The following is a 25041-nucleotide window of genomic DNA, read 5'->3' as shown; positions in this document are numbered from 1 at the left end:
ATGGGTACAAACTTCTACCCATACCCGTACCCATGGGTATGAAACTTTACCCGTACCCATACCCGGCGGGTACCCGTACCCGTTGGATACCCAGTGGGTAGGTTAAATTGTACACAAGTCAATCACAATTTTACATTTATCGATAACAAATTTGATTAAAAAAATTAATTATCTCAACTCAATAACATGTAGTTGAGTACATAACAATTAACATAATATAAAAATAACATTCTCATATTCTAACTCATAAGTCAACAAAAATAGATGTGTCACGTATGAATTTGACAATAAATGGGCAGGGTATGGGTATACCCGCGGGTACGAGGCTATACCCGTGCCCTGCCCATGACTTAACGGGCAGGGTATGGGTACTACCCAAGGGCATAAAAGTCTACCCATACCCTGCCCATGCGGGTACGGTACCCGCGGGTACCCGTACCCGTGGTTAAAATTGCCATTCTTAGACGGACGCCGTTGCACCTAAAGTAGTTCGTCGGTAGCGCGCCGGCCGAGACGTGACGCGACCCCCGAACGGCCGAATGATGAGCCCAACCTCCAGATACAGAGTCGGCTCATCAACATCCATCTTGGACAATAGGCAGTGTTGCTGTGGCATCAGCTCTACAGCTTTCAGGTTCCAGAGATGCCTCCACAACATTGACACAATGAGTTGGCATGCCATAAAATTGTGGTAGAAGTACTACTGTACATATTTTGCTTGTCTACCCCGAGCATGGGTTAGGGTTAGGGCTCATGGCATCTCATTTCCTGGGCATACAAACATGGAGCATTTAGCAGATATAGTTTTTCTTCCTTGTTAACATAGATCCACCACAGTGCATTTTCGCTCATGCCTCCATAGCTAATTTCCCAGACATTTTTTTCGATAAAGGGAATATATTAATATCAAAAAGATACCAATTACACCCAGCCTCTGCAACAACGCACCACCCTAATGGCACTACGGATGCACACAGCCAAAAAAAGGAAAAGAAAACTAAGAAACAAAAATCCCGCTAAAGTATCTCGGGCCTAACAACAGCAATACATCCACCGCCAAAACAACACCTGAAATACAGACTCTCCAAAAACGACGCCTCCAAGAAGGGAACAGTGCTCTAACACCGTCGTCGTCCGATCAACGATCTTAGGTTTTCACCCTGAAGATAGTCCCCGCTCTCAAAACAATGCCTCCAACAAGGTCATTGCCAGGCACAACCGAGTTAAGGTCGGACCTTGGGTTTTCACCCCGAAAGGTAGGACTTTGAACTTCACCTGTGTTGTCGCCCCCACTTTCATACCGCTGCTGTGAAGCCCGGAACACCAAGCAAGTCCCTCAACAGCGCGGAGACTTGAACCTCCCTTAGCTAGTCCTCCCCTCCGGCCTTCATGAACTTCTCTTCTTCCGACTTTCATCATGGATCCATAGTCACTTGATGTCAACACAGAAAAAGAGCTTCGCGCCGCTCCCTCCAGAACCAATCGGTCGGAATAAAAGCATGGGTGCGCACGACCGAATACCACCGATCCAGCAAACTCCAGGCAAAAAGCACTTTTACATTCGCCGGCGGAGCCTTCCGGACTCAACACTCCGGCTAGATCACGAGTCCAGGGCCTCCGGTAGGTCTTCCTCTTCACGCAAGAGAGACCCTAGGACCACCGCCTTTATTCAGGTCGGACCCCCACGTCGGCGACCATCCTGGGCTGGCCACTCCAACCCTCCACCGGCGACTCCGTCGCCGGCTTCCATGCATCTCCATCTCGTCGCCGGAACGAGGTGATAGATCGATAGATCCACCACCACCAACCGCAGGCCGACCCTCTCCGGCGAAGAAGAGGGCCACCTCCACCGTCGTACCCATGGCTGCTGCCCCGGGCGACCTCGTGTCGCGGGTGAAGCCCGAGATCGCCTCCACTCACCGGCGAGAGGCGGGGGGGGGGAAATGGTGCAGGCCATGGGCCTGGCCGCCGCCCACCACCAGCCCCTGCCGGAGTGCTGCGGAGAGCCGACGGGAGGAGGGCGCAGGCAGGCCGCCGCCGCCCATCCCAACCGCGCCGGCCGATCCACCAGGGGATAGCCGACGGGAGAAGGGGGCGCAGCGCAGGCCGCCGCCGCCCATCCCATCCGCGCGTCCGCCATGCTCGAGGGAGGGAGATCCGGCCGCCGTCCACCATGCGTCGACGAGGAAGGGCCCCCGCCGCCGCCACGCCCCGTGGGTCTTTGCCAAGGCGGCGCTACCGGCGGCGGCGGCGGCTAGGGCTGGGAGGCTGAGGGTACGGGAGGCTGGGGGTAACTCTGTATTCAGGATGTGTGGTTCCTACGGATGGTAGAATCTAATTTCCCAGACATGGAACACTCAACGAAAGATGCCTTATTTTCCACTGGTTTTCACTCCTTTTTCCCCTCTGAAAAAACAAATACATGTACATGTGGATGCCCTGGTCTATCTGGAACTCGAGACACACAATTACAGGAGCCATCCTTATCATATACTGTATGAAAGAACTACAAAAAAAATCTTCTACTAAATACGGGAAAGAACACCATAAGCAGTTCGGTCCGTGAACCATTGATCAGACCGGAGATGGAAAATACCAAGTGAATCTGAAGAAGAGTTGAAAGATAAGATAAAACATAAATGCAGTAGTTCGGGAAGATACAAGAAAGGAAAATAGTGAATTCTTTTCTATTCTAGTACCATGTAAATCTCCACATAATTTGACAGAACAATTGCCATGCTAACTACTCTATTGACCAAGACCCAAACATCTCTCAAACATTGTCAGTCTAAACATCTCTCAAATCACTTAGATAAACAACATATCTGTGTCTGCATAGAAATCAAACATATGCAGTTAAACCAGCAATCCAAGGTGCATCAGTTGAATCATTTAATAATATCTGAATGATCCATTAAATAATCTAGATAAAGTCGTAACTATGGCGAGAATCAAATATGAAGAGCAGAATCCATTCTAAGTATCAAGACCGTAATCCCGAACCACATACCTTTCTAAATCTGCATGGAGGATTGGTAAATAAGATCTTGCAGCCCTCACCGACAATTTCCTGGTAATCCCGAACCACATACCTTTCTAAATCTGCATGGAGGATTGGTAAATAAGATCTTGCAGCCCTCACCGACAATTTCCTGTTATTAAGTGTTACATGCAAACCTGTGAAATAAACAATCTAGCAAGTTTAGGTGAAATCAGAACTCCAGAATGAAAAGGGTCATTTCTTACTCATCTTCACAATATACTAAGTTTCTTTGGATGCAGGCTCGTATATCATGGTATAAACTTCAACTATGAAGAAGAGACATAATCTCTGCAATAGGATCTACAGAATCCACCGGCATTATATAAAGGAAAAAACCATTGGAAGGATGCCTGTTGTTGTTTTGCAATAGAAAACTGAAAAGACAGGAACTGAGTTGAGTAAGGGCAACTGAACAAAAGACTACAAACATGCACCACTGCAAATAAAGATGGTAATCGGAATTACGACCTACATGGACTGCTCAGTATTTAACACATTCCCACTGGTTTGTGAGGACTGATGCAAGAATATGTTTTTAGAGGAAAGATAATAGCACAATTATCTGATGTGGAAGCATCTGCCGTGTGGTCAGGTTCCTCAAATATCTGACAAGAAAGTGTTGGTTCCTCAGTATTCCAGTGATAATCTAACACATAACAACTATCAAACACAGTTCCTAAGTCTGGCCAGCTAATGGTCTTCTTAGATTTCACTCCAGTTAAAAGATTTCAACAAGCTTCCAATCTAATAACCCTTTGGAGTTTGGAAGATCTGGCTAGAAAGAAATAGCAGAGTTTTGAACAAGAAGCACACTCAAGCCAGTTAGTCGTCCAAAAAACCCACCTGAACTTTTTCATTCAAAATTTTTGGCCCAAAGCCAGATATACAGCTGGAGTTTGGGGATTACAGTTTCATTCAAAAAAAAATTGGCCCAAAGCCAGATATACAGCTGGAGTTTGGGGATTAGAGTGAAAAAGGGGGCAGAGAGGGGGGACTACGGGGGCCTAGAGCTAAGGAAGAGAAGCCAAGCATCAGTGGAGCATTGCACGTCCCGAGGGAGGCGTAACGACACAACCGGGCGTCATCGCGGCACATCTGAAGCAAAAGCGACAGGCTAGGTCACTACTCTCTGAAGGTGACAGCGTTGCGGTACTTTCAGATGTTCCAGCAGCACAGAAGGATGGAAGTGGAAGCCGTCCTTTGATCCACCGGGGCGGGCGGGGGGGGGGGGGGGCACGGAGGGACGCTTCATGGGGACAATGGGGCAAGCCGACATTCCCTACAACAACCTCGACCAGGGCAGGGCGCTCTCAGAGTGCCGGTGGTGTAGCAGCTTCACCTGCAGGGACCGGTTTTGCTTGAAGAGACAACGAATGCCCAGGCGGCCTTCCTTCTTGGGACGGCACACCTGCTGCCAGGCTACCAGGCACTTGGCTCCAGAGGGATGATCCAGAGCGTTCCACAGAAAGTCACAGGGCAGCCCTTCGAGGATGTGCAGCAGCGCGGGAGGGAGGAACACCGTGTCCATGCAGTTCACAAGGGCATCAAGCACTGAGTTGATCAAAAGCGCGACCAGCAGTGAGAAGGTAGCCAGGGTGAGCTTCTCAGCTGACAGTTGCAGCCCCAGGTTGATCTGCGGGAAGCCCTCGACACAGCAGCCCAGAATCTCTTGGATGGCAAGGATATAGTCGGTGGCAACTGCACGGTGGTGCTTTTATGCAGATGGAGAATAACAATGGTCAATACACATACCAAATGTTAAACAACCCGTAAATTTGGTCATCCTAAAGAGAGCTAGCTCGAACAATTGTCACATCAAAATGAGTAAGTTCATGAGTTTTAAATTGGTTTGTGTAAACTAAATAGAGAAAGTACGATAGTGCGATCACCTGGGAGGCTGCGGTCATAAGTGGTGCCATCACGGCACGCCAGAGTTCAACATCACAGTAGATCTTTTCTCGCCTCCAGACACCATGGGTAATCCGTGGGAGTCAAGCTACCCACATCAAACCACCCCCTTCCTACCGGCTACCGCCTTCGTGTCAGTCGTCATCGCAGTGCCACTCCCAGTTTTAATCCTCAGAATTCGCAGATGGAGAAACACAATGATCAATTAGCGTAGCAAATGTTAAAAGCTCGACCAATTTGACACCAAAATAAGTAAGATTATAAGTTTTAGTTTGGTTTGTGTACTACTGAAGAAACAAAATAAAAAAAGTACGATAGTGCAATCACCTTGGAGGCTGCAAGAGCTCCTTGCCAGTTGCCACCACCCCACTGGTGGAAAAACAGGCTTCCGGGAAGCCCCATAAGTCGCGAAGGTAAAGGAACCGCGACTAATGGGGTCTTTAGTCGCGGTTCGTGTGGCGAACCGCGACCAAAGGCTCGGGCCCGGGCGCACGGTGGCCAGCTGGTGCACGTGGGGGCTTTAGTCGCGGTTGGCCAGCACAACCGCGACTAAAGGTGCCCGAAGGCCTTTAGTCGCGGTTGGCTAGGCCAACCGGGACTAAAGCCCCTCCCCTATATATACCCATCCAGCAGCCAACACTTAGCCATTTGGAGCCATTCTCTTCACAAACTTCACAAGTGAGTGTTAGGTTTGCTTTTGGTTCCTCTTATGCACATAAGGTGTTTGATGAATTGCCCCAAGAGCATGAAACAAACATGATATGAAGTGTTGGAGTCACACTTGAGCTTTCTCATTTATTTTTTCCTCCTCGATCGCGGTTAGCAACTTGAACCTTTGATGTGTCATTGATAAAATATGCATGTGTGTGTAGTTCATTGTTTAATTTATATTGTTTGTAGCTAGTTAGTTTAACAAATGCATGATGGTTAATTATATATTTTATATTATAATAATGCAGATGAATCGGCAATGGATGTACGGTAACCGACTCTCCGGCGAGTTAAGTACGGGTTTGAAAGATTTCCTCGTAGTGGCTAATGCGAACAAGCAGGGGGGTTTTGTTATCTGTCCATGTGTTAAGTGTAAGAATCAGAAGGGTTACTCTTCCTCAAGAGATGTTCACATGCACCTGCTTCGGCACGGTTTCATGCCAAGCTATAATTGTTGGACCAAGCATGGAGAAAGAGGGGTTATAATGGAAGAAGATGAAGAAGGGGATGATTTCAATGATGAAAGCTATCTTTCTCATTTCGGTGATACTTTCATGGAGGATGCTGAAGGTGAAGGGGAAGGTGAAGAAGAGGCACGTGATGATCCCGTTGATGATCTTGGTCGGACCATTGCTGATGCACGGAGACGCTGCGAAACTAAAAAAGAGAGGGAGAATTTGGATCGCATGTTAGAGGATCACAGGAAGGCGCTGTACCCCGGATGCGATGATGGTCTGAAAAAGCTGGGCTGCACACTGGATTTGCTGGAGATGGAAGGCACAGCAGGTGTAGCTGACTCGGCATTTGAAAACTTGCTGAAAATGTTGAAGAATATGTTTCCAAAGAATAACGAGTTGCCCGCCACTACGTACGAAGCAAAGAAGGTTGTCTGCCCTCTAGGTTTAGAGGTTCTGAAGATACATGCATGCATCAACGACCGCATCCTCTACCGCGGTGAATACGAGAATTTGAATGAATGCCCGGTATGCACTCGCATTGCGTTATAAGATCAGAGGCGATGACCCCGGTGACGATGTTGAGGGCCAGAAACCCGGGAAGAGGGTTCCCGCCAAGGTGATGTGGTATGCTCCTATAATACCACGGTTGAAACGTCTGTTCAGGAACAAAGAGCATGCCAAGTTGTTGCGATGGCACAAAGAGGACCGTAAATCGGACGGGGAGTTGAGACACCCCGCAGATGGAACGCAATGGAGAAAGATCGACAGAGAGTTCAAAGATTTTGCAGCTGACGCAAGGAACATAAGATTTGGTCTAAGTACGGATGGCATGAATCCTTTTGGCGAGCGAGCTCCAGCCATAGTACCTGGCCCGTGACTCTATGCATCTACAACCTTCCTCCTTGGTTGTGCATGAAGCGGAAGTTCATTATGATGCCGGTGCTCATCCAAGGTCCGAAGCAACCCGGCAACGACATCGATGTGTACCTAAGGCCATTAGTTGATGAGCTTTTACAGCTGTGGGGCAGACCTGGTGTCCGTGTGTGGGATGAGCACAAAGAAGAGGAATTTGACCTACGAGCGTTGCTTTTCGTAACCATCAACGATTGGCCTGCTCTTAGTAACCTTTCGGGACTCGTCAAATAAGGGATACAATGCATGCACGCACTGCTTACATGAGGCCGAAAGTGTACATTTGCCAAATTGTAAGAAGAACGTGTACCTTGGGCATCGTCGATTTCTTCCGAAAGGTCATCCGATAAGAAAGAAAGGCAAGCATTACAACGGCAAGGCGGATCACCGGCCGAAGCACTGCGGAACACACTGGTGCTGAGGTATTTGATATGGTTAAGGGTTTGAAAGTCATCTTTGGAAAGGGTCCTCGGCGGACAATCGGTTCCGAAGGGAGCCGACGGGCACGTAGCCATGTGGAAGAAGAAATCTATATTCGGGAGCTAGAATATTGGAAAGTCCTAGAAGTCCGCTCCGCAATCGACGTGATGCACGTTACGAAGAATATCTGCGTGAACATCCTAAGCTTCTTGGGCGTGTACGGGAAGTCAAATGATACAAAGGAAGCACGGCAGGACCAGACAAAGTTTGAAAGACCCCGATGACATCGCATCCGGAACGGTTTCAAGGTCGTGCCGGCTACGCTCCGACCAAAGAAGAGAAGGTCATCTTTTTTGAATGCCCGAGCAAGTATGAAGGTCCCGTCAGGATTCTCGTCCAATATAAAGGGAATAATAAACATGGCGGAGAAAAAGTTCCAAAACCTGAAGTCTCACGACCGCCACGTGATTATGACGCAATTGCTTCCGATTGCTTTGAGGGGGCTCTGCCGGAAAATGTTCGAGTAGCCATTGTGAAGCTATGTGCATTCCTCAATGCAATCTCTCAGAAGGTAATCAATCCAGAAGTTCTACCACGGTTACAGAACGATGTGATCCAATGTCTTGTCGGTTTCGAGTTGGTGTTCCCGCCATCCTTCTTCAATATTATGACGCACCTCCTGGTTCACCTAGTCGATGAGATTTCCATTCTCGGTCCTGTATTTCTACACAATATGTTCCCCTTCGAGAGGTTCATGGGAGTATTAAGAAAATATGTTCGTAACCGTGCTAGGCCAGAAGGAAGCATCGCCAAGGGCTATGGAAATGAGGAGGTAATTGAGTTTTGTGTTGACTTTGTTCCTGACCTTAAGCCGATTGGTCTTCCTCAATCGCGGCACGAGGGGAGACTAAGTGGAAAAGGCACGATCGGAAGGAAATCAATGATATGTATGGACGGCCATTCTCTCGACTCGAAGCACACCACACAGTTCCGACCAATTCCAGCTTGGTGGCTCCGTACTTTGAGAAACACAAGAATATTTTACGCTTGGACAACCCCGGGAAGCCTCGAATCCTGGATTAGGAAGGCCCACATGGAGACTTTCGGCAGTTGGTTGAGAAAACATTTAATGAGTGACAATAAGGTTGTAGATCAGCTGTACATGTTGGCCAAGACACCATCTTCGACTATAACGACTTTCCAAGGGTACGAGATAAATGGGAATACATTTTACACGATCGCCCAAGATAAAAAGAGCACCAACCAAAACAGTGGTGTCCGCTTTGATGCAGCAACCGAGAATGGGCAAAAGGTCACATATTATGGTTACATAGAGAAGATATGGGAACTTGACTATGGACCCTCCTTTAGGGTCCCTTTGTTCCGGTGCAAATGGTTCAAGCTAACAGGAGGTGGGGTAAAGGTGGACCAGCAATACGGAATGACAATGGTGGATTTCAACAATCTTGGTTACCTTGACGAACCATTCGTCCTAGCGAAAGATGTCGCTCAGGTTTTCTATGTGAAGGACATGAGTAGCAAACCGAGGAAACGGAAAGATAAGAAAACGATCGGTACATCATGCGATGATCCAAAGCGCCACATTGTTCTTTCGGGGAAAAGAAACATCGTGGGAGTGGAGGACAAGACAGACATGTCAGAAGATTATAATATGTTTGCTGAAATTCCGCCCTTCAAAGTGAACACCGACCCAAGCATTAAGTTAAATGATGAGGATGCTCCATGGATACGGCACAATCGTAAGCAAGCGGGGACACAAGGGAAGAAATGATGTGTAATAATTTATTGTACCAAACTTTGTTGAATGAATCATGTGAATTATATTACCCGTGATGTGTTTGGTGTCCATTTTCGAATGATTCAATTGACTCGAGATAGCACCGATGATACATGAAATTTGGAGTGACTAAGTCATACTCCCGCATACATGAAATTTGGAGTGACTAAGTCATACTCCTGCATATAGGAAATTTGGAGTGACTAAGTCATACTCCCGCATACATGAAATTTGGAGTGATTTAGTCATACTCCTGCCTAGGCGTATAATATGCATACTCGTAGTCTTCATAGCCGCCGCCGTTGTACCGGTAGTCGTCGCCTTCTAAGTTGCCGGCGTCGTCGCCGCCGCTCGTCGTCGGCCGTCGTCGGGCGGCGCTCGTGGCTCAAACCGAGGGTAGCGCAGGGCGGGGGATATCGCCGGCCGTGATGTAGTCCATGACGCTCTGCGGAGTCCGGCCGTACCACCATAGCCGACGGCCGGCCTCGTGGAAGTTTCCGGGAGGCGAGACCGTCCTCCTCATACCCGGCGAGCGCCCTCTCACGCCGATTGATGAAGAAGGCGTTCCAAGTATGCTGGTTATCGGGATGCCGGCGGGGATTCATCCGCTGCTCCGGCGTGAGGTCGAGGTAGTAGTGGTTCGTGATGGCCGCCCGGCGCGCAGTACCACGAGGGACGGGAGGGACCGGCACGCCGCCGGCGCTAGGCTCCGGCCGGCGGGGACGCGGTAGCCCGGAGGGCAAGGGTAGTTCGAGGCGCAAAGCTCCTCCACCTGCTGGTAGGTTAGAGTGGGTGCGGTGGAAGCCATGAGAGAGTGATGAGAGATTGTAGAGATGTGATAATGTTGGCCAAGCCGGGCTACCTATATGTAGTGACAAATGGCGGGAAAAATGGGAGCGGGAAGACAGGAGGCGGGAAGAAAGAGGCGGGGAGAAAGTGGCGGGAAGAAATTGGCGGGAAAAAATTGGCGGGAAGAAAGAGGCCGGTAGAAATTGGCGGGAAACAATTGGCGGGAAGAAAGAGGCGGGAAGACAGGGAAGAAATGGCGGGAAGACGAGGAGGGAAGAGGGGGTCGGCGGAAAGAGGCGGGAAGAGGGGGCCAACGAACTTTTGAATTGAATTAGTTTTATTTTTATGAATTTTTGATAATTTGTATTTTTAAAATTTTGAATTGAATTAGTTTTATTTTTATGAATTTTTTGATATATTATATGTATTTTAAACATTTTGAATTGAATTAGTTTTATTTTTCTTAATTTTTTGATATATTATTTGTATTTTTAACATATTGAAATGAATTAGTTTTATTTTCCTGAATTTTTTCATACATTATTTGTATTTTTAGCATTTAGAAATGAATTAGTTTTAATTTTCTGAATTTTTTGATATAATATTTGTATTTTTCAGATTTAGAAATGAATTAGTTTTAATTTTCTGATTTTTTTGATATATTATTTGTATTTTTAAGATTTAGAAATGAATTAGTTTTATTTTTCTGAATTTTTTCATATATTATATGTATTTTTCAGATTTTGAAATGAATTAGTTTTATTTTTCTTTACTTTTTGATATATTATTTGTAATTTGAAAAAGAAAAGTAATTCGAAAAAGAAAAGTAATTTGAAAAAGAAAAGTAATTTCAAAAAATACCTTTAGTCGCGGTTGGCCTCGCCAACCGCGACTAAAGGGTATTTTTCCGCGGGAAACGAAAACCCGGCGAAAATACCCTTTAGTCGCGGTTGGTGTGGCCAACCGCGACTAAAGGGTGCCCTTTAGTCGCGGGCCGCCTCCCCAACCGCGACTAAAGGTGTGTTATTATAAATACGCGCGCCGCGCGAGCGGCCACTTCATCTTCTTCTCCGCGCGAACGACGAACCGCCGAAGCCCGCGCCGCCGTCGCCGTCGCCTCACGCCGCCGTCGCCGTCGCTCCTCACGCCGCCGTCGCCGCGCCCGAGCCGCCGAACAACACCGCCGTCGCCTCACGCCCCTCGCCGTCGCGCCCTCGCCGACTGCCGCGAACCACCGTACGCTCCCCCGCCCCGCCCGGCCGTATACGTCGTCGTCGTCGTCCTTCCCGGCCCGCGCCGGCGCCGGCGCCGCCCGCGCCACGCAGACAGGGGGAGAGCGCCGCCCTCGCCGCCCCTGGCCCCCCCGCGCGCGCCGCCAGTACTGTTACTGGCCCGCCCTCTCGAGGCCGGCCGGCGGCCACCAGATCGGAGAGAGAGAGAGAGGGAGGGAGGAGAAGGAGAGAGGGAGAGGGGCCGGCCTGTTTTTTTCTTTTTTTTTTGTGTTTTTTTGTTCTTTGTAATTTTAAATAGTTAATTAGTTTAACAAAAAGGTAAAATAACTTAAAACTTGTATAACTTAATATTTGTATAACTAATTAATTAAGTTGTTTTTGTACTCCCCTCGAAATTTTGATCAAACATTTTGTACTCCCCTCGAAATTTTGACATAACAAAAATAATTTTGTACTCCCCTCGAAATTTAACAAATAATTTTGTACTCCACTCGAAATTTTGACATAACAAAAATTTACTTAACAAAAATGTGTTAGGTTAACAAAAATTCACACATGTAATAGTAACTAAAATTTTACTTAACAAAATTTAGACTTAATGTAACTAAAATTTTAACTTAACAAAATTTTATTTGGGATCGAGAGGGGGCGGCGAGGGTTATGTGTCCTCGGCACCGCCACCGCCCTCTCGGTCACCGCCACACCGGTCTCTCGGTCACCGCCACCGGTCTCTCGCGGTCACCGCCACACCGGTCTCTCGGTCACGCGTTCACTGCGTCCCCTTTCGCCACCGCCACCGGTCTCTCGGTCACGCGGTCACCGCGTCCCCCTTTCGCCACCACCACCGTTCTCTCGGTCACGCGATCACTGCGTCGACCCCCTCTCGCCTCCCTCGTCGCCCTCTCTCTTTATATGTAGAAGAGATGTGATAATGCTCGGCAGATACACAATTAATTTGTTTTGACTACATGTTTTCGGGACCGACATATGGCGGGCGATAGAGCTGACCCGATTCCGGACAACTATGATCCGGACGTCGAAGACCATATGTTCGGCATCATAAAAGGCGATATTCCTTTTGTGCCGACCGGAGAAGAAGAAGATGATATCGCTTCTTATCTCGAACCTTGAGTGTGAAGATGAAGGGCGACGTCGGCAAGCAGATGATGCCGAAGAAACGTCGATAAACGACGATCTTCAATTGGAAGTAGCAACCACCTCCGGCGCCGAGGTATATATATATATATACATATTGAGCGTCTGGTGATACAACTAACTGATTTGAATAAATGTGTGTGTACTAACGCGCGCGACTCTCTTTCTTATTTTAGCCCTCGGCCGGATCGTCGAAAAAATCGAGTACGTCGTCGTCAAAGCGTGGCGCAACCAAGACGATGAAAGCGAGGAGAAACATGCACCATCGATGTTGTCGACGAAGCAACCGGCAGGCCGCCGGAGCCCAGCAAGAACGCCACCAAGTTTGTCGGCCAATGCGGAGCCGTTGTTAGAGACAACGTCTCGATCACCCGCCAGGAGTGGAATGAGCCAAAGAAGGCACGTGTTGGTTTCACTTTTGTCGAACAGAGAGAAAAAAAGATTGCTTCAACAAGCTTATGGAACATTTCGTTCTACCTCCGGAATACCGCAAATACGATGAGGAGGGTAACAAGATTGCGGAAAACAAGAAGAGGCGCAAGCTAGTTAAACAGTTCGCTCTTTCTAGGATGGCCAACGCATTCCGGAAATACAAGCAAAATCTAGCCCATGACTTTGTCAACCAGGGCAAGACTCCGGATTTCAAAGGACAATATGAGAAACTGCAACATGATTGGCCAGAATTTGTGAAGCAAAAGAAATCGGAGCAGTTCCTTGAACTATCGAAAAAAAATAAGGAAAATGCGGCCAAGAAGGAGTACAATCATAAAATGGGGCCAGGAGGGTATCGCTTTTGGCAGCCTAAGTGGGAGAAGATGGAGAACGAGCTGAGGGCGCGAGGAATCCGTCCAGGTACGGAGGGATGGGACCCAAGGGCCAAAAGCTGGTGGTACGGGCATGGGGGATCGCTGAACCCGGAGACAGGGGAGTGTGTTTACCAGGGCAAAATAATTACACCCACCCAAAACCTTATTGAGGCAATGAGGGATGCTCAAGAGGGGAGGATCAGGTTCAACAGAGAGAACGACGCCCTGACAAAAGCCCTCGGGAATCCCGAACACGGAGGACGTGTACGAGGCATGCCCGGGGACATTTCGTGGAAACTAGGGTTCCCCGTAAAGATGACCCGTACGGTTACGAAGCCGTAAGAGAAAGATGGATCGGGATGCGGATGTTGTGGCGAAGTTGGTAACGGAAATGGATGTGATGAAGAAAACCGTGAGTGTACTAGTCGCCGAAAGAGATGCAGCTCGGGCGCAGCATGAAGATCATCCAATGGATCTCGGAAGCCAGCAGCGGAGAAGAAGCAGCGTGGCTTCCACGGAGGCCTCAGCGTGGCTGGTGCACCGACGATCGAAATTACTGCACCGGAGCCTCAGCGTGGTGGTCGAAGTTACTGCACCGGAGCCTCCACGCTACCCCGTGGACGATATAAAGGAGATGAAAGCATGTCATCTGTATTATCCTATCGGGAACATGTCCATGAAGGTAGCCATCGGCGAGTGCTTTACCACTGGAGCACTCCACCACAACAACCCCATTCAAGATGGCTATGCTCGTGTCACGGTGGAGGAGATAGTCCAAGGGTTTGAGGACCTGGACATTGACATTGCTACACCTGAAGGGGTGAAAAGACTTGGAGATGTCAAGCGCCAGTTCATTCTATGGCAGAAGAAATTTATCAAGTTTCCAGGCGAGGCGCCAACAAGTCCACCCCCGTACGGTGGTGGTGGTGGCGGTGGCGGTGACGGTGACGGTGGCGGTGGCGGTGGCGGTGACGGTGGCGGTGGCGGTGACGGTGGCGGTGGTGCTTCACCTAATACACCTCATTCACGTCGGCGAGACGCCGCCCCCGGTCCTCGTCCGGCGGGTGATCGGACACCGGTACCGCCCCCAATCCACCTCCGGCGAAGAAGCGGAAGCAGTCCTGGGTTATTAACCCGGACCCTTACGTACCTAAGAAAACAAAGGTACCGGAGGTATCACCGAAGCCTCTCCCCAGGAGGTCTTGGGAAAGTAGTGCCGAGGAAGTCGAGGCGGGCGCGGCTGCTGATTTAGAGAAATGGAAGGCAAGCGTCCGGAAGAAAATAGAGGGCGAGCCCAAGCCGGTATATTCGACAAGGAAAAGCAATGGGCTAAGTCATTTTTGAACACACCGTCCCAAGCCGCGAAGAATCTGCTCGACGACTATTTACGTGAACTTCGTAGGCAAGCACTCGCGTTCAAGAACGAGGAAAGAGTTGGCGGAGAAGAAAGCCTTGAAGGACGAGGCCGAGTCAAAATTAGAAAGGGGGAAAGAAGTTGCCCAGCTCGGGGAACAAAGTAAACAATCGATCGCCCCGCTCATAGTGCAAGCCGCCGGTCCGGATGCCCCCGATATCATAGCAGCTGCGGCAGCACATGGATTGACTCGTAGAAAGTGCCGGAAAACAAGCGGCCGACTTAGGTATCACTCTTCGTGCGGTGTTAGGCCTTGATGAGGCGCCAATGAAGGACGTAGTATTTTCATATGTGAAGAATGGCCCTCTCATCGAGCCTGCGCGAGGAAGAGGATCTACCTCGACAAATGAAAGGTCTCGCTAAATTGGTACAAGGCTTACATAAAACATGAAAACGCCAAAGACTATATCTATGCGGAAGTTAAATATGTGCATCACTTCAAACGTTACTGGGTACAAATTCCTCTGAGTGAATTGTTCCAGCTGTTCAATCTGCGCGAGCTCGACAAATCTATCATCAGTTGCTACGGTTCTGTAAGTGATTTATTAATTTCTACCCCATCTCGTTCATTGCCTGCACTATATATATATATATTGTCCTAACTATCTTGTTGTGTACGCTATATATTATGCAGAATGAAGAAGCGGGAAATGCGAATAAGGAACATCCATGATGTTGGGTTCATTGACCCACACATCGTTAATTCATATGTGTTAGAATACCACCCCGCCGACGTGGAGGAAGGCCTGTGGCGGTTTATTAGAAAACAGCAAGAGAAAAGTTATATTCTATTTCCTTACCATTTTGGGTGAGTGTTTCTGTCTTGAGCACATTCTCTTTTGTTTACTCCATGCATGGTATGTGGCTAATCGATGAGTTATGCATGATCTGTGCATGTATCGTGTCCGCAGGTTCCACCTGGATTCTTATGGTAATTAAAGTTCGGACCTCCTCGGTTCTCGTCCACGACTCTCCGAATATGGATCCGGCGCTTTGGGGCGACATGAGAAAAATGATGCAAAAGTAATTATTTTCATTCATTTGCGCTCTATATCGATCGGCCTATTTCGTTCATCATTTCCTTATATCAAGTAACTAATTAATAACTCTCTTGTTTATTTAATTTTCTTTGCCTCGTAGGGTTTGGAGACGGTTCGTAGATACCAAGGTCGGTGAATTCAAAAAAGAGCTACATTTTAAAATGGCGAGTGCCGACGTCCGGGGATACTCAGCCACCGGGGACCAATCTATGTGGATACTATGTTTGTGAGAGGATCCGGAGATACTGCAATGAGCGGGACCGGACGTGTGAGAACAACATCCCGAGGAATAACCTCCGGAAGACGCTTAGTCCAGAAGCTCGCTTCCGACCACTTCAAGAGGAACTAGCTGGATGGTTGGCGAGGGAAGTCATCGATCCTAGAGGAGAACACTATTACGATGACGTAGATCTTTATACGCACCGGAATTTGTAACTAACTTGTTCAAAATTGTATATGGTCATCCGATATTGAATATATATTGTATATGGTCATCCGATATTGAATATATATTGTATATTACTCTTGAATTCTTTTTGGTTCTAATTTCAAATTTGTTTGAAATTGTACATTCATATGCATGTATGTATACAGTACCGTAGAATATGTGAAACTCCTTCAAAATTAAAACCCAAAAGAAATAAAATAATACAAATTAAAAAGAAACCAGATTTAGGGGGAGGGGGGGCTAAACCCTAAACCCCGCGGAGGCCTTTAGTCGCGGTTGGCCGTAAGAACCGCGACTAAAGGTCCTCCGCCCGGCGCTCGCCTGCGGCCCACGTGGATGGGCCTTTAGTCGCGGTTCGTAAGGAACCGCGACTAAAGGGGGGGGCCTTTAGTCGCGCTACTTTGGTCGCGGTTGGGCCACCGCGACTAATGGCAGTTGCCAACCGCGACCAAAGCCCCTTTTTCCACCAGATATACAGCTGGAGTTTGGGGATTACAGTTTCATTCAAAAAAAAAAATGGCCCAAAGCCAGATATACAGCTGGAGTTTGGGGATTAGAGTGAAAAAGGGGGCAGAGAGGGGGGACTACGGGGGCCTAGAGCTAAGGAAGAGAAGCCAAGCATCAGTGGAGCATTGCACGTCCCGAGGGAGGCGTAACGACACAACCGGGCGTCATCGCGGCACATCTGAAGCAAAAGCGACAGGCTAGGTCACTACTCTCTGAAGGTGACAGCGTTGCGGTACTTTCAGATGTTCCAGCAGCACAGAAGGATGGAAGTGGAAGCCGTCCTTTGATCCACCGGGGCGGGCGGGGGGGGGGGGGGTGGGGGGGCACGGAGGGACGCTTCATGGGGACAATGGGGCAAGCCGACATTCCCTACAACAACCTCGACCAGGGCAGGGCGCTCTTAGAGTGCCGGTGGTGTAGCAGCTTCACCTGCAGGGACCGGTTTTGCTTGAAGAGACAACGAATGCCCAGGCGGCCTTCCTTCTTGGGACGGCACACCTGCTGCCAGGCTACCAGGCACTTGGCTCCAGAGGGATGATCCAGAGCGTTCCACAGAAAGTCACAGGGCAGCCCTTCGAGGATGTGCAGCAGCGCGGGAGGGAGGAACACCGTGTCCATGCAGTTCACAAGGGCATCAAGCACTGAGTTGATCAAAAGCGCGACCAGCAGTGAGAAGGTAGCCAGGGTGAGCTTCTCAGCTGACAGTTGCAGCCCCAGGTTGATCTGCGGGAAGCCCTCGACACAGCAGCCCAGAATCTCTTGGATGGCAAGGATATAGTCGGTGGCAACTGCACGGTGGTGCTTTTATGGAAGTTAATCACCAACCCCATGGCCGCCGAAAACTGGAGTAGCAGAGAGCCAATGAGCCGAATTTGCAGATGGAGAATAACAATGGTCAATACACATACCAAATGTTAAACAACCCGTAAATTTGGTCATCCTAAAGAGAGCTAGCTCGAACAATTGTCACATCAAAATGAGTAAGTTCATGAGTTTTAAATTGGTTTGTGTAAACTAAATAGAGAAAGTACGATAGTGCGATCACCTGGGAGGCTGCGGTCATAAGTGGTGCCATCACGGCACGCCAGAGTTCAACATCACAGTAGATCTTTTCTCGCCTCCAGACACCATGGGTAATCCGTGGGAGTCAAGCTACCCACATCAAACCACCCCCTTCCTACCGGCTACCGCCTTCGTGTCAGTCGTCATCGCAGTGCCACTCCCAGTTTTAATCCTCAGAATTCGCAGATGGAGAAACACAATGATCAATTAGCGTAGCAAATGTTAAAAGCTCGACCAATTTGACACCAAAATAAGTAAGATTATAAGTTTTAGTTTGGTTTGTGTACTACTGAAGAAACAAAATAAAAAAAGTACGATAGTGCAATCACCTTGGAGGCTGCAAGAGCTCCTTGCCAGTTGCCACCACCCTGCACGTTGTTTGTAACTTTTAATTCCCAAGTCAATGAATAAAGTGTACCCTTAGAAGGGATATACATATATAACTGACCTAAAAATATAACTTTTGTTGGACAACTTAATTACCATAATAATCAGCAAAACGAGGGATAGCATAAAATGATTTCCTGAACTAATCACCCAGGGAAATGAAAGTAACCTCTATAAGATTCTTGTTGCCAACAGAATTTCCACGTATATTCTGTAAGTGTAAAACAAAAACTGACTATACATATTTTTCCTATATGGGGAAAACATGGTGATATTTATTCGGTTCATATCCAAAAATATATTTTAGGTTGTTGGGATCATTTATGGCGTATCTGTCACATTTTAGTATCAAATATAATACTGGCTGCAAGGTACTGAACTGAAGATCAGCGAAGAAGCACAGATAAGGAGCAAGAGTAACATAGGTTAACGCACAAGAATAACAGAGTTTTACCTGTGTGTACCGATGGCTGAGCAAAGAAGCTCAGGTGGGACGCTTCGCTCCCTGACAATGGCAGTCCCTCCTAATCACAGACGACCAAAAAATCAATATCTAGAAAGAACAAACTGGAGGAATACGGATCTACAGTAAACTTGTAACTGCATCAAAAACAGCAAAAAAATAAATCCAATGAAAAAAAAAATCTCACGTAAAAACAGAAATTCAGCAACAGCAGCTACCAGCGCCCACCAAAACGCAACTGCAAAAGAACAAATCAACAGAGCAAAATCCAGAATAAGAAAAAAATAACTGAACACCCAAAATCCACCATACCTGCACCCAGAAGAACAGCCAGCGCCAACAGAAGTGCGCCAAGAACCTGCAAAAACTAACGCAATAACCTGATGAAATACATTGAAGCGTCTATATCACAGATAAATTCTGCAAACATGTGACAGGAGATAATAAAATGATGGATCTTTAGATGCATAGAATACTACAGAACTGCAAAAAGAAGAACTTGGCGTACCAACATTACTGGAAACCTAAATAAAAGCATCTAGAAACATTAAATAGGAGTTTCCAGAGGATCCTGAAACAGAACACCCTAAAAAATGAAAAATTTAAGTTGAACAAACAAATATTTTGCAAAAAATATGTACTATTCAATTTAAGGGCTATCTTTTATTTTTGGCAAGTTGAGTTTTTGGTTCATGTTTTATTACTTTAAACTATGGAAGAGACGGGGAGAGAGCAACATCACCTGTGTGGGTTTCATGGGAACCCTTCGACTTGGACGATCCATGGCCTGCGAATCCAGTACCAAACCATCTTACACTCAATTCCTGCATAACAGTATCCTTTACCTCACAAAATTTGTCAGCCCAACCAGGTGGTTCGACGGCTTCAACTCCTAAACCAGGAGCTCGGTCACTGGACTTCAGGTTCACCGGATCAGTCCAGTCAGCTACATATGCAGAAACACGTCTTTTGAACTTCAACTTGAATTCTGTCCACGCTTGATATTTATAGTGGTTGATGCGCGCCAGCCTGGTCCACATGTTAGTGAAACCAGATCTGAGCGAGAAGTGGTGTACAGAGTTCTGCAGGGAAGGTTCCACAGCGTCAAGACGGACGAAGAACTTGTGCCGTTGCTGGGTCTTCAACCGACAGGTATAGCCCTGACAAACACCCTCCTGCGGATGTGCTGTTTGACCCGAGGGACCAAAATCGAAGCAGGGGAGGTAGATCTGGCCAATGTGTGGGTCAACCGAGACAACTGCTTCAAGCATGGACTTTGATGGATTCTCCACATTTTTCCAGTCCGGAGAAAAGATGAACTCATCGACATCAACGAACGCCATCCACTGGCAAGATGCTTGGTGCACTGCGGCGCAGTGGGAAAGGCCAGCTTCCTGCGTTTTCGTCCAAGGCCAGGCCACGGTGGAAATGTTGACTCCTGTGGACCTCAGCTCAGCCACCTTACCCGCCAAATTATCCTCGCTTCCATTGTCGTACAAGAAAAATTGGTCAACCCCCAGAGCATCATGGTACAGTACCCACTCGCGGAGGAACTTTGAGACATTGCGCACCATTGTGCAGGCACAGATATTGTTTCTCGTAGGTGGTGCTACTGCTGCAAGGTCACTTTGTTGTGGACGGTATATCGCAAGGGAGGGGATGGGCTCCTCGCCGGTGACAGACAGTGTGACTCGGAGCTGGGTGTTGCTGGAAGTTAGAAAAGCCGGTGGAGGGGGGCACCTGGCTACTTGTTGCGCCGCAGTGATGGCTGGGAGGGAGGCCGGCGCGCCATCATCACGGCCACGGTACACGCACTGGACGGGGGGGTTGGCTGTGTTTGCCCATTGGCGGCGGATGACACCTTTCGCGTGTTAGAGTTGTATAAGAATCGTTTGTACCGTATGTGTACGGTGTAGTACACCGACCATAGGTATCCCTGTAAGCCACGATGGGGGTTTTTCCCATCTGACTATAACACGTAACCGAAGGCTCTGAAACGAGCACTTCGTTCCGCCCAAAGAAATTAACATGGTATCTACCTCAAAAAAAAAAACATGGTATCAGAGCATCTTCTTCCTCGACGTCTCGTCTAAAAACCTAGATTGGATTCCCTCCTTCTCCCTTGATCCGATCATCTCTCAAGGAAAGCAACCCGGTGTAGATCACCGCAGGAACACAGCACCCGGCGCTCATCGATCGCTGCAGGATCTCGAACCGGCGCCTCCCGCCGACGAAAAAAAACACCCGGCGTTTTCCGCTGTAGGACCAAGACCCGGCGCCTCCCGCCGCCAGAACAAACCCGGCGCTTCCCGCCGCAGGATCAAGACGAGGCGCCCCTCGCCCTCAACAACAACCCCAGGCGCTTCTCGCCTTACTCAAGAACTCAAGAACCGATCGTCTAGATGGCATCCTCCTCCTCAGCGTCCGCCATGGCCACCTTGGCATCTGCTCTCGGTGCTCCTCCCACTGAAAAACTCACCCGCGACAACCACCTGTTCTGGAAAACGCAGGTCCTCCCGGCTCTGCGAGGTGCACAGGTTATGGGTCTTCTTAATGGCTCAGACCGTGCCCCTGTGAAAACTATGGAGATTGAAGATTCTGACAAGCAAAAGACAACCGTGCCCAACCCCGCTTATGAGACTTGGCATGCTCGTGACCAAACTGTTCTTGGCTGGCTGGTTCGTTCTTTGTCAAACGACATCCTTGCTTCAACCATCGGTCTTGAACATGCTTCAGAGGTATGGGCCACGGTAGAAGCCACTTTTTCTTCACAGTCCCGAGCTCGCGTCAATATGCTGCGTGGTGCCCTCTCCAATACAAAAAAACTTGATCTTACTGCTGCAACTTTTATCTCCAAGATGAAGGGTTTCGTGTCTGAGCTTGCAGCTGCTGGAAAAATTGTAGATGATGACGAACTCAAGGGGTACATTCTCAATGGACTTGATGCTGAATAAAATCCTCTTGTTGCCTCCATAAACGCTGTGCCCACCACCACCTTGAATGATATGTGTGCTCAACTTGAAGCTTATGACTATCGCCAGTCCATGTTGTCTGAGACTGGGAAGAGTTCAGGTGGTTTTCAGTCCTCAGCAAATGTTGCATCTCGCCACCGCCCCTACTACCCTTCCCCTCCTCGTGATGGCAATGGCTATGGGCGCCCATCCAACCATGATGGCGGTGGCTATGGGCGCCAGGATCGCCGTGATGGCAATGGCTATGGACGCCCAGCCAACCATGATGGTGCTGGTTATGGACGTCAAGACAGATATGATGGTGGTGGTTATCAACGCAATGAATTTCATTACCGTGATGGTGGTGCTCAAAACCGTGATGGTGGAGGTTACAGGAGGCGTGATGATCAGAACCGGGGCCGCCCTGATGCTCGTTATGATGGTGGCCGTGGTGGTTATAATGGTGGCCGAGGTGGTCCACCCAAGGGCGGCCGTGGCCGTGGTCGCACACCCTCTCCGTTCCAGGACGTACAGTGCCAGATTTGTAAGAAGCATGGTCACCCCGCCAATGAATGTTGGTGGCGCTACTCCGACCGTGATGATGATGATGACTCTCGTACCAAGGAGAAAGGAGCATATGGAGTTGACACAAACTGGTACATGGATACCGGTGCCACGGATCATATCACTAGTGAACTAAATAAGCTTCATACTCGAGACACCTACAGAGGCCGTGATCAAGTCCACAATGCCGGTGGTCAAGGTATGGAAATTAAGCATATTGGTCATTCTTTGTTATGCACCCCACATAGCTCTCTCCAACTTCGCAATATCTTGCATGTTCCCACAGCTTCTAAAAACTTACTATCCGCTCATAAAATTGCCCTTGATAACGATGCCTTTGTTGAATTTCACCCTTTCTTCTTTTTGATTAAGGACCAGGTGTCGCGACCCCGGAGCTCAGGGCTAGACAAACCCAGATATCACATCTGGCATAAGCCTAACCTAGATCTCTAGGGCCTACAGGGTGAGAATCGGTAACACAACAGTGACTCTACGACTGAAAGCAAATATATTACAGCTCTTAGCAGAGTTAAGATCCAAATTTATTACACGCAGAGGTCACTGACCACAATTCAACAAGCAACGGAAAGCAAATTATGTTATCTAGATAACAAGACTGCAAAGGGCCTAAGAGGCCATAACATAAGGCGATGTCCCAGCCCATAAGTCTCGTGCCGCCGCCTAAGGAACTCCGAACTACTCGTCGACGTCAAGGTAGAAGCCACCATCGCTTGGAAGAACTTCGTCTGAAACAAAGCATGCAAGACTGAGTACAGGGACTCAGCAAGACTTAGTACAACCTATTAGCAAAGCGGGTATACGAGGCTTTATGTGGAGCTTATTTTGCAGAAAGCTAGTTTTCCTTTGTAAACAGGAGGGAGCAGAAGCTCGTCTATTCAGACCATTTTCAAAAGGGATAAGAGAGCGATATCAACTCTAGCTCTAAGATCATCATGTTGAATCCACCGAATCTTCATCATTACCTGAACCTATCCCCTAGGATCACCCCTCGACACCCTGAGAAGGGATCCTTATTCATACATAGATATCAAGTTTTACGATCAGAGTTCAAGTTGTCTATGATCATCACGTCCTTTCCCAAGTCGTCCTTAACCGTGGACACGGCTTTTCGAAAAGATTTACCCTGCAGGGGTGTACAACTTTACCCACACGCGCCGACCGACTCTTAATGCCACTATAGATTAACACACTTCCTTGGTGTGCCGGCAGAGGGTGGTCGACCAAAACCTTTCCCTTACTTCGCCTATTCCATGAGTCAAACTAACCGGGAGCTCCGTCATCGTAGGTAGCCATGCTCCGAGGCGGTCCCGGCCATTGTGTGCGGGGATCCAGCTCAATGCCTCCAAGCATCCTTCACCCCGGCCACGCCCCGTATGATGCACTTTGAAAACCTTTTCCACCTTTCCCCCATGCGTATGGCAAATGGAACTCGCAAACTAATTGACTCATGGGTAAGCTAGGTAAGTTCGGGCCAAGGGGTTCCCATGGGCCCCGTGTGGTCTGTACGCTCGCCTTGGTTCCGAGAGGCAAGAACTCGGGTCCTAGTATCGGCGAGAACGAGTCAAATCACCACATCCCCATGTGGCGGCCCATCCAAGCCTTTAGCATGTTTATTAACATCATCACCGATCTTACCACGTCATCTCGTCAAACTAGGTTCATTCGTAGCTCGATTCATCAACCGGATGGACCAGACTTCAACAGCTAAGCATGGCTAAGCATATTATATATATGGCTCTAGCGATGCAAACAAAGCTCAACCTGGTTTTGCTGGGAGCGGTGGATCAGGAACTTTGGGCTACAAAGATGGAATATGCACACATAGGATATCTACCACTTCCGATAAAACATATTTGAAGCGGATGCAATATGTAAGAACCAGAAGTAAAAGCATTTCGAAACCATGTATGAACCAGGTTAGGGCTTGCCTTGTCCCTCGTTGTTCTGGTGTTGCTCTTCGGGGGCGTTGATCTCACGCTCGCGTTCGGTCCCTATCGAGAAGAACCAAATACCGGAAAGGAAGAGCACAATCAAGACAAGGTACAATGCAATGCACATAAAATATGATGACATGTCATATTAAAGGGGTTTGGGTAACCCTAGGTGCATCGATGGAAATTAAGGGGGTTCGGCTTCGAACCCCGACATTTGAGAGGGGTCAAATTAGGGTTTCTACTAAGGCTCATATTTAATTTGTTCAAAGATGTATGAAACATGGATAAACAATTAGAAAATGTTTTTCTGATCATTTTGATATATAATTTTATATTTTTCTGATTTAAAATGAATTATTTATGAATTTCCCAAATTTAATTCATTTTAAAACAATTTCTGAAAATTAAATAAAAATAATAAAAGTTGGACCCATATGTCATAATTTTATTCTTTTCTAAACATTTCATAAATTATTAAAATTCTGACAGATGGGGTCCACCTGTCAATATTTTTCCATTTATAGAAAATACAGAAATGAATTACTAGAAAAACAGAAAATAGAAAAAGATTAATGACGTCACGCTGACGTCATGCTGACGTCAGCAGCGCCATTGCTCTCGTGAGCTCGGTCGGATTGCAATTGGGCGATTCGGCCAGAAATCGAAGGCGCGCGAGTGGGGGAAACACGCGGGGCGACGCGCTGGGCCATTTGGTGGCGGCGCGGCCGGCTATTGGCCGCCGGAGCATCGCCGGCGGCGAGGAACGGCGGAGGCCGGGGCAGTAGCCCGTGGCGGCCATGGCTAGAGGGCGAGAGGGAGAGAGGCGAGGGGACGAGGAGGCGCAGCAGCTCACCAGGAGCATGACGGAGTGGTCGGCGACGCCGGAGGGGCTTCACCGGCGGCGAATCGGACGATGGCCGGGGCGGCAGTAGGGTAGGGTTAGGGTTCTCTGGGGGCGCGGGAGAGAGCGCGAGAGGGGGGAGTGGGGGCTAGGGTTCCGGGCGCGGCGGCGGCGAGC

The 25041-nt window shown here is 48.3% G+C and overlaps 1 protein-coding gene across 1 annotated transcript in view; it reads right to left on the bottom strand.

The window, feature by feature from the left end:
• Positions 1-4322: 4322 nt before the first annotated feature.
• Positions 4323-25041, bottom strand: part of LOC124689817 — a 33268-nt gene continuing 12549 nt past the window's right edge. The window contains exons 2-8 of the mRNA XM_047223286.1: positions 19296-20422; positions 18866-18933; positions 18772-18791; positions 18678-18690; positions 18545-18614; positions 17071-17429; positions 4323-4754 (exon numbers count right to left, since the gene is read on the bottom strand). Coding sequence (XP_047079242.1) covers positions 4323-4754; positions 17071-17429; positions 18545-18614; positions 18678-18690; positions 18772-18791; positions 18866-18933; positions 19296-20422 — 2089 coding nt within the window. The remainder of the gene's footprint in view (positions 4755-17070; positions 17430-18544; positions 18615-18677; positions 18691-18771; positions 18792-18865; positions 18934-19295; positions 20423-25041) is intronic.

This window comes from Lolium rigidum, chromosome 2, assembly GCF_022539505.1.
Source record: "Lolium rigidum isolate FL_2022 chromosome 2, APGP_CSIRO_Lrig_0.1, whole genome shotgun sequence".
Lineage (NCBI taxonomy): Eukaryota > Viridiplantae > Streptophyta > Magnoliopsida > Poales > Poaceae > Lolium > Lolium rigidum.
Note: the sequence above shows the minus strand (reverse complement) of the source record. Positions and strands in the feature narration are given on the sequence as shown.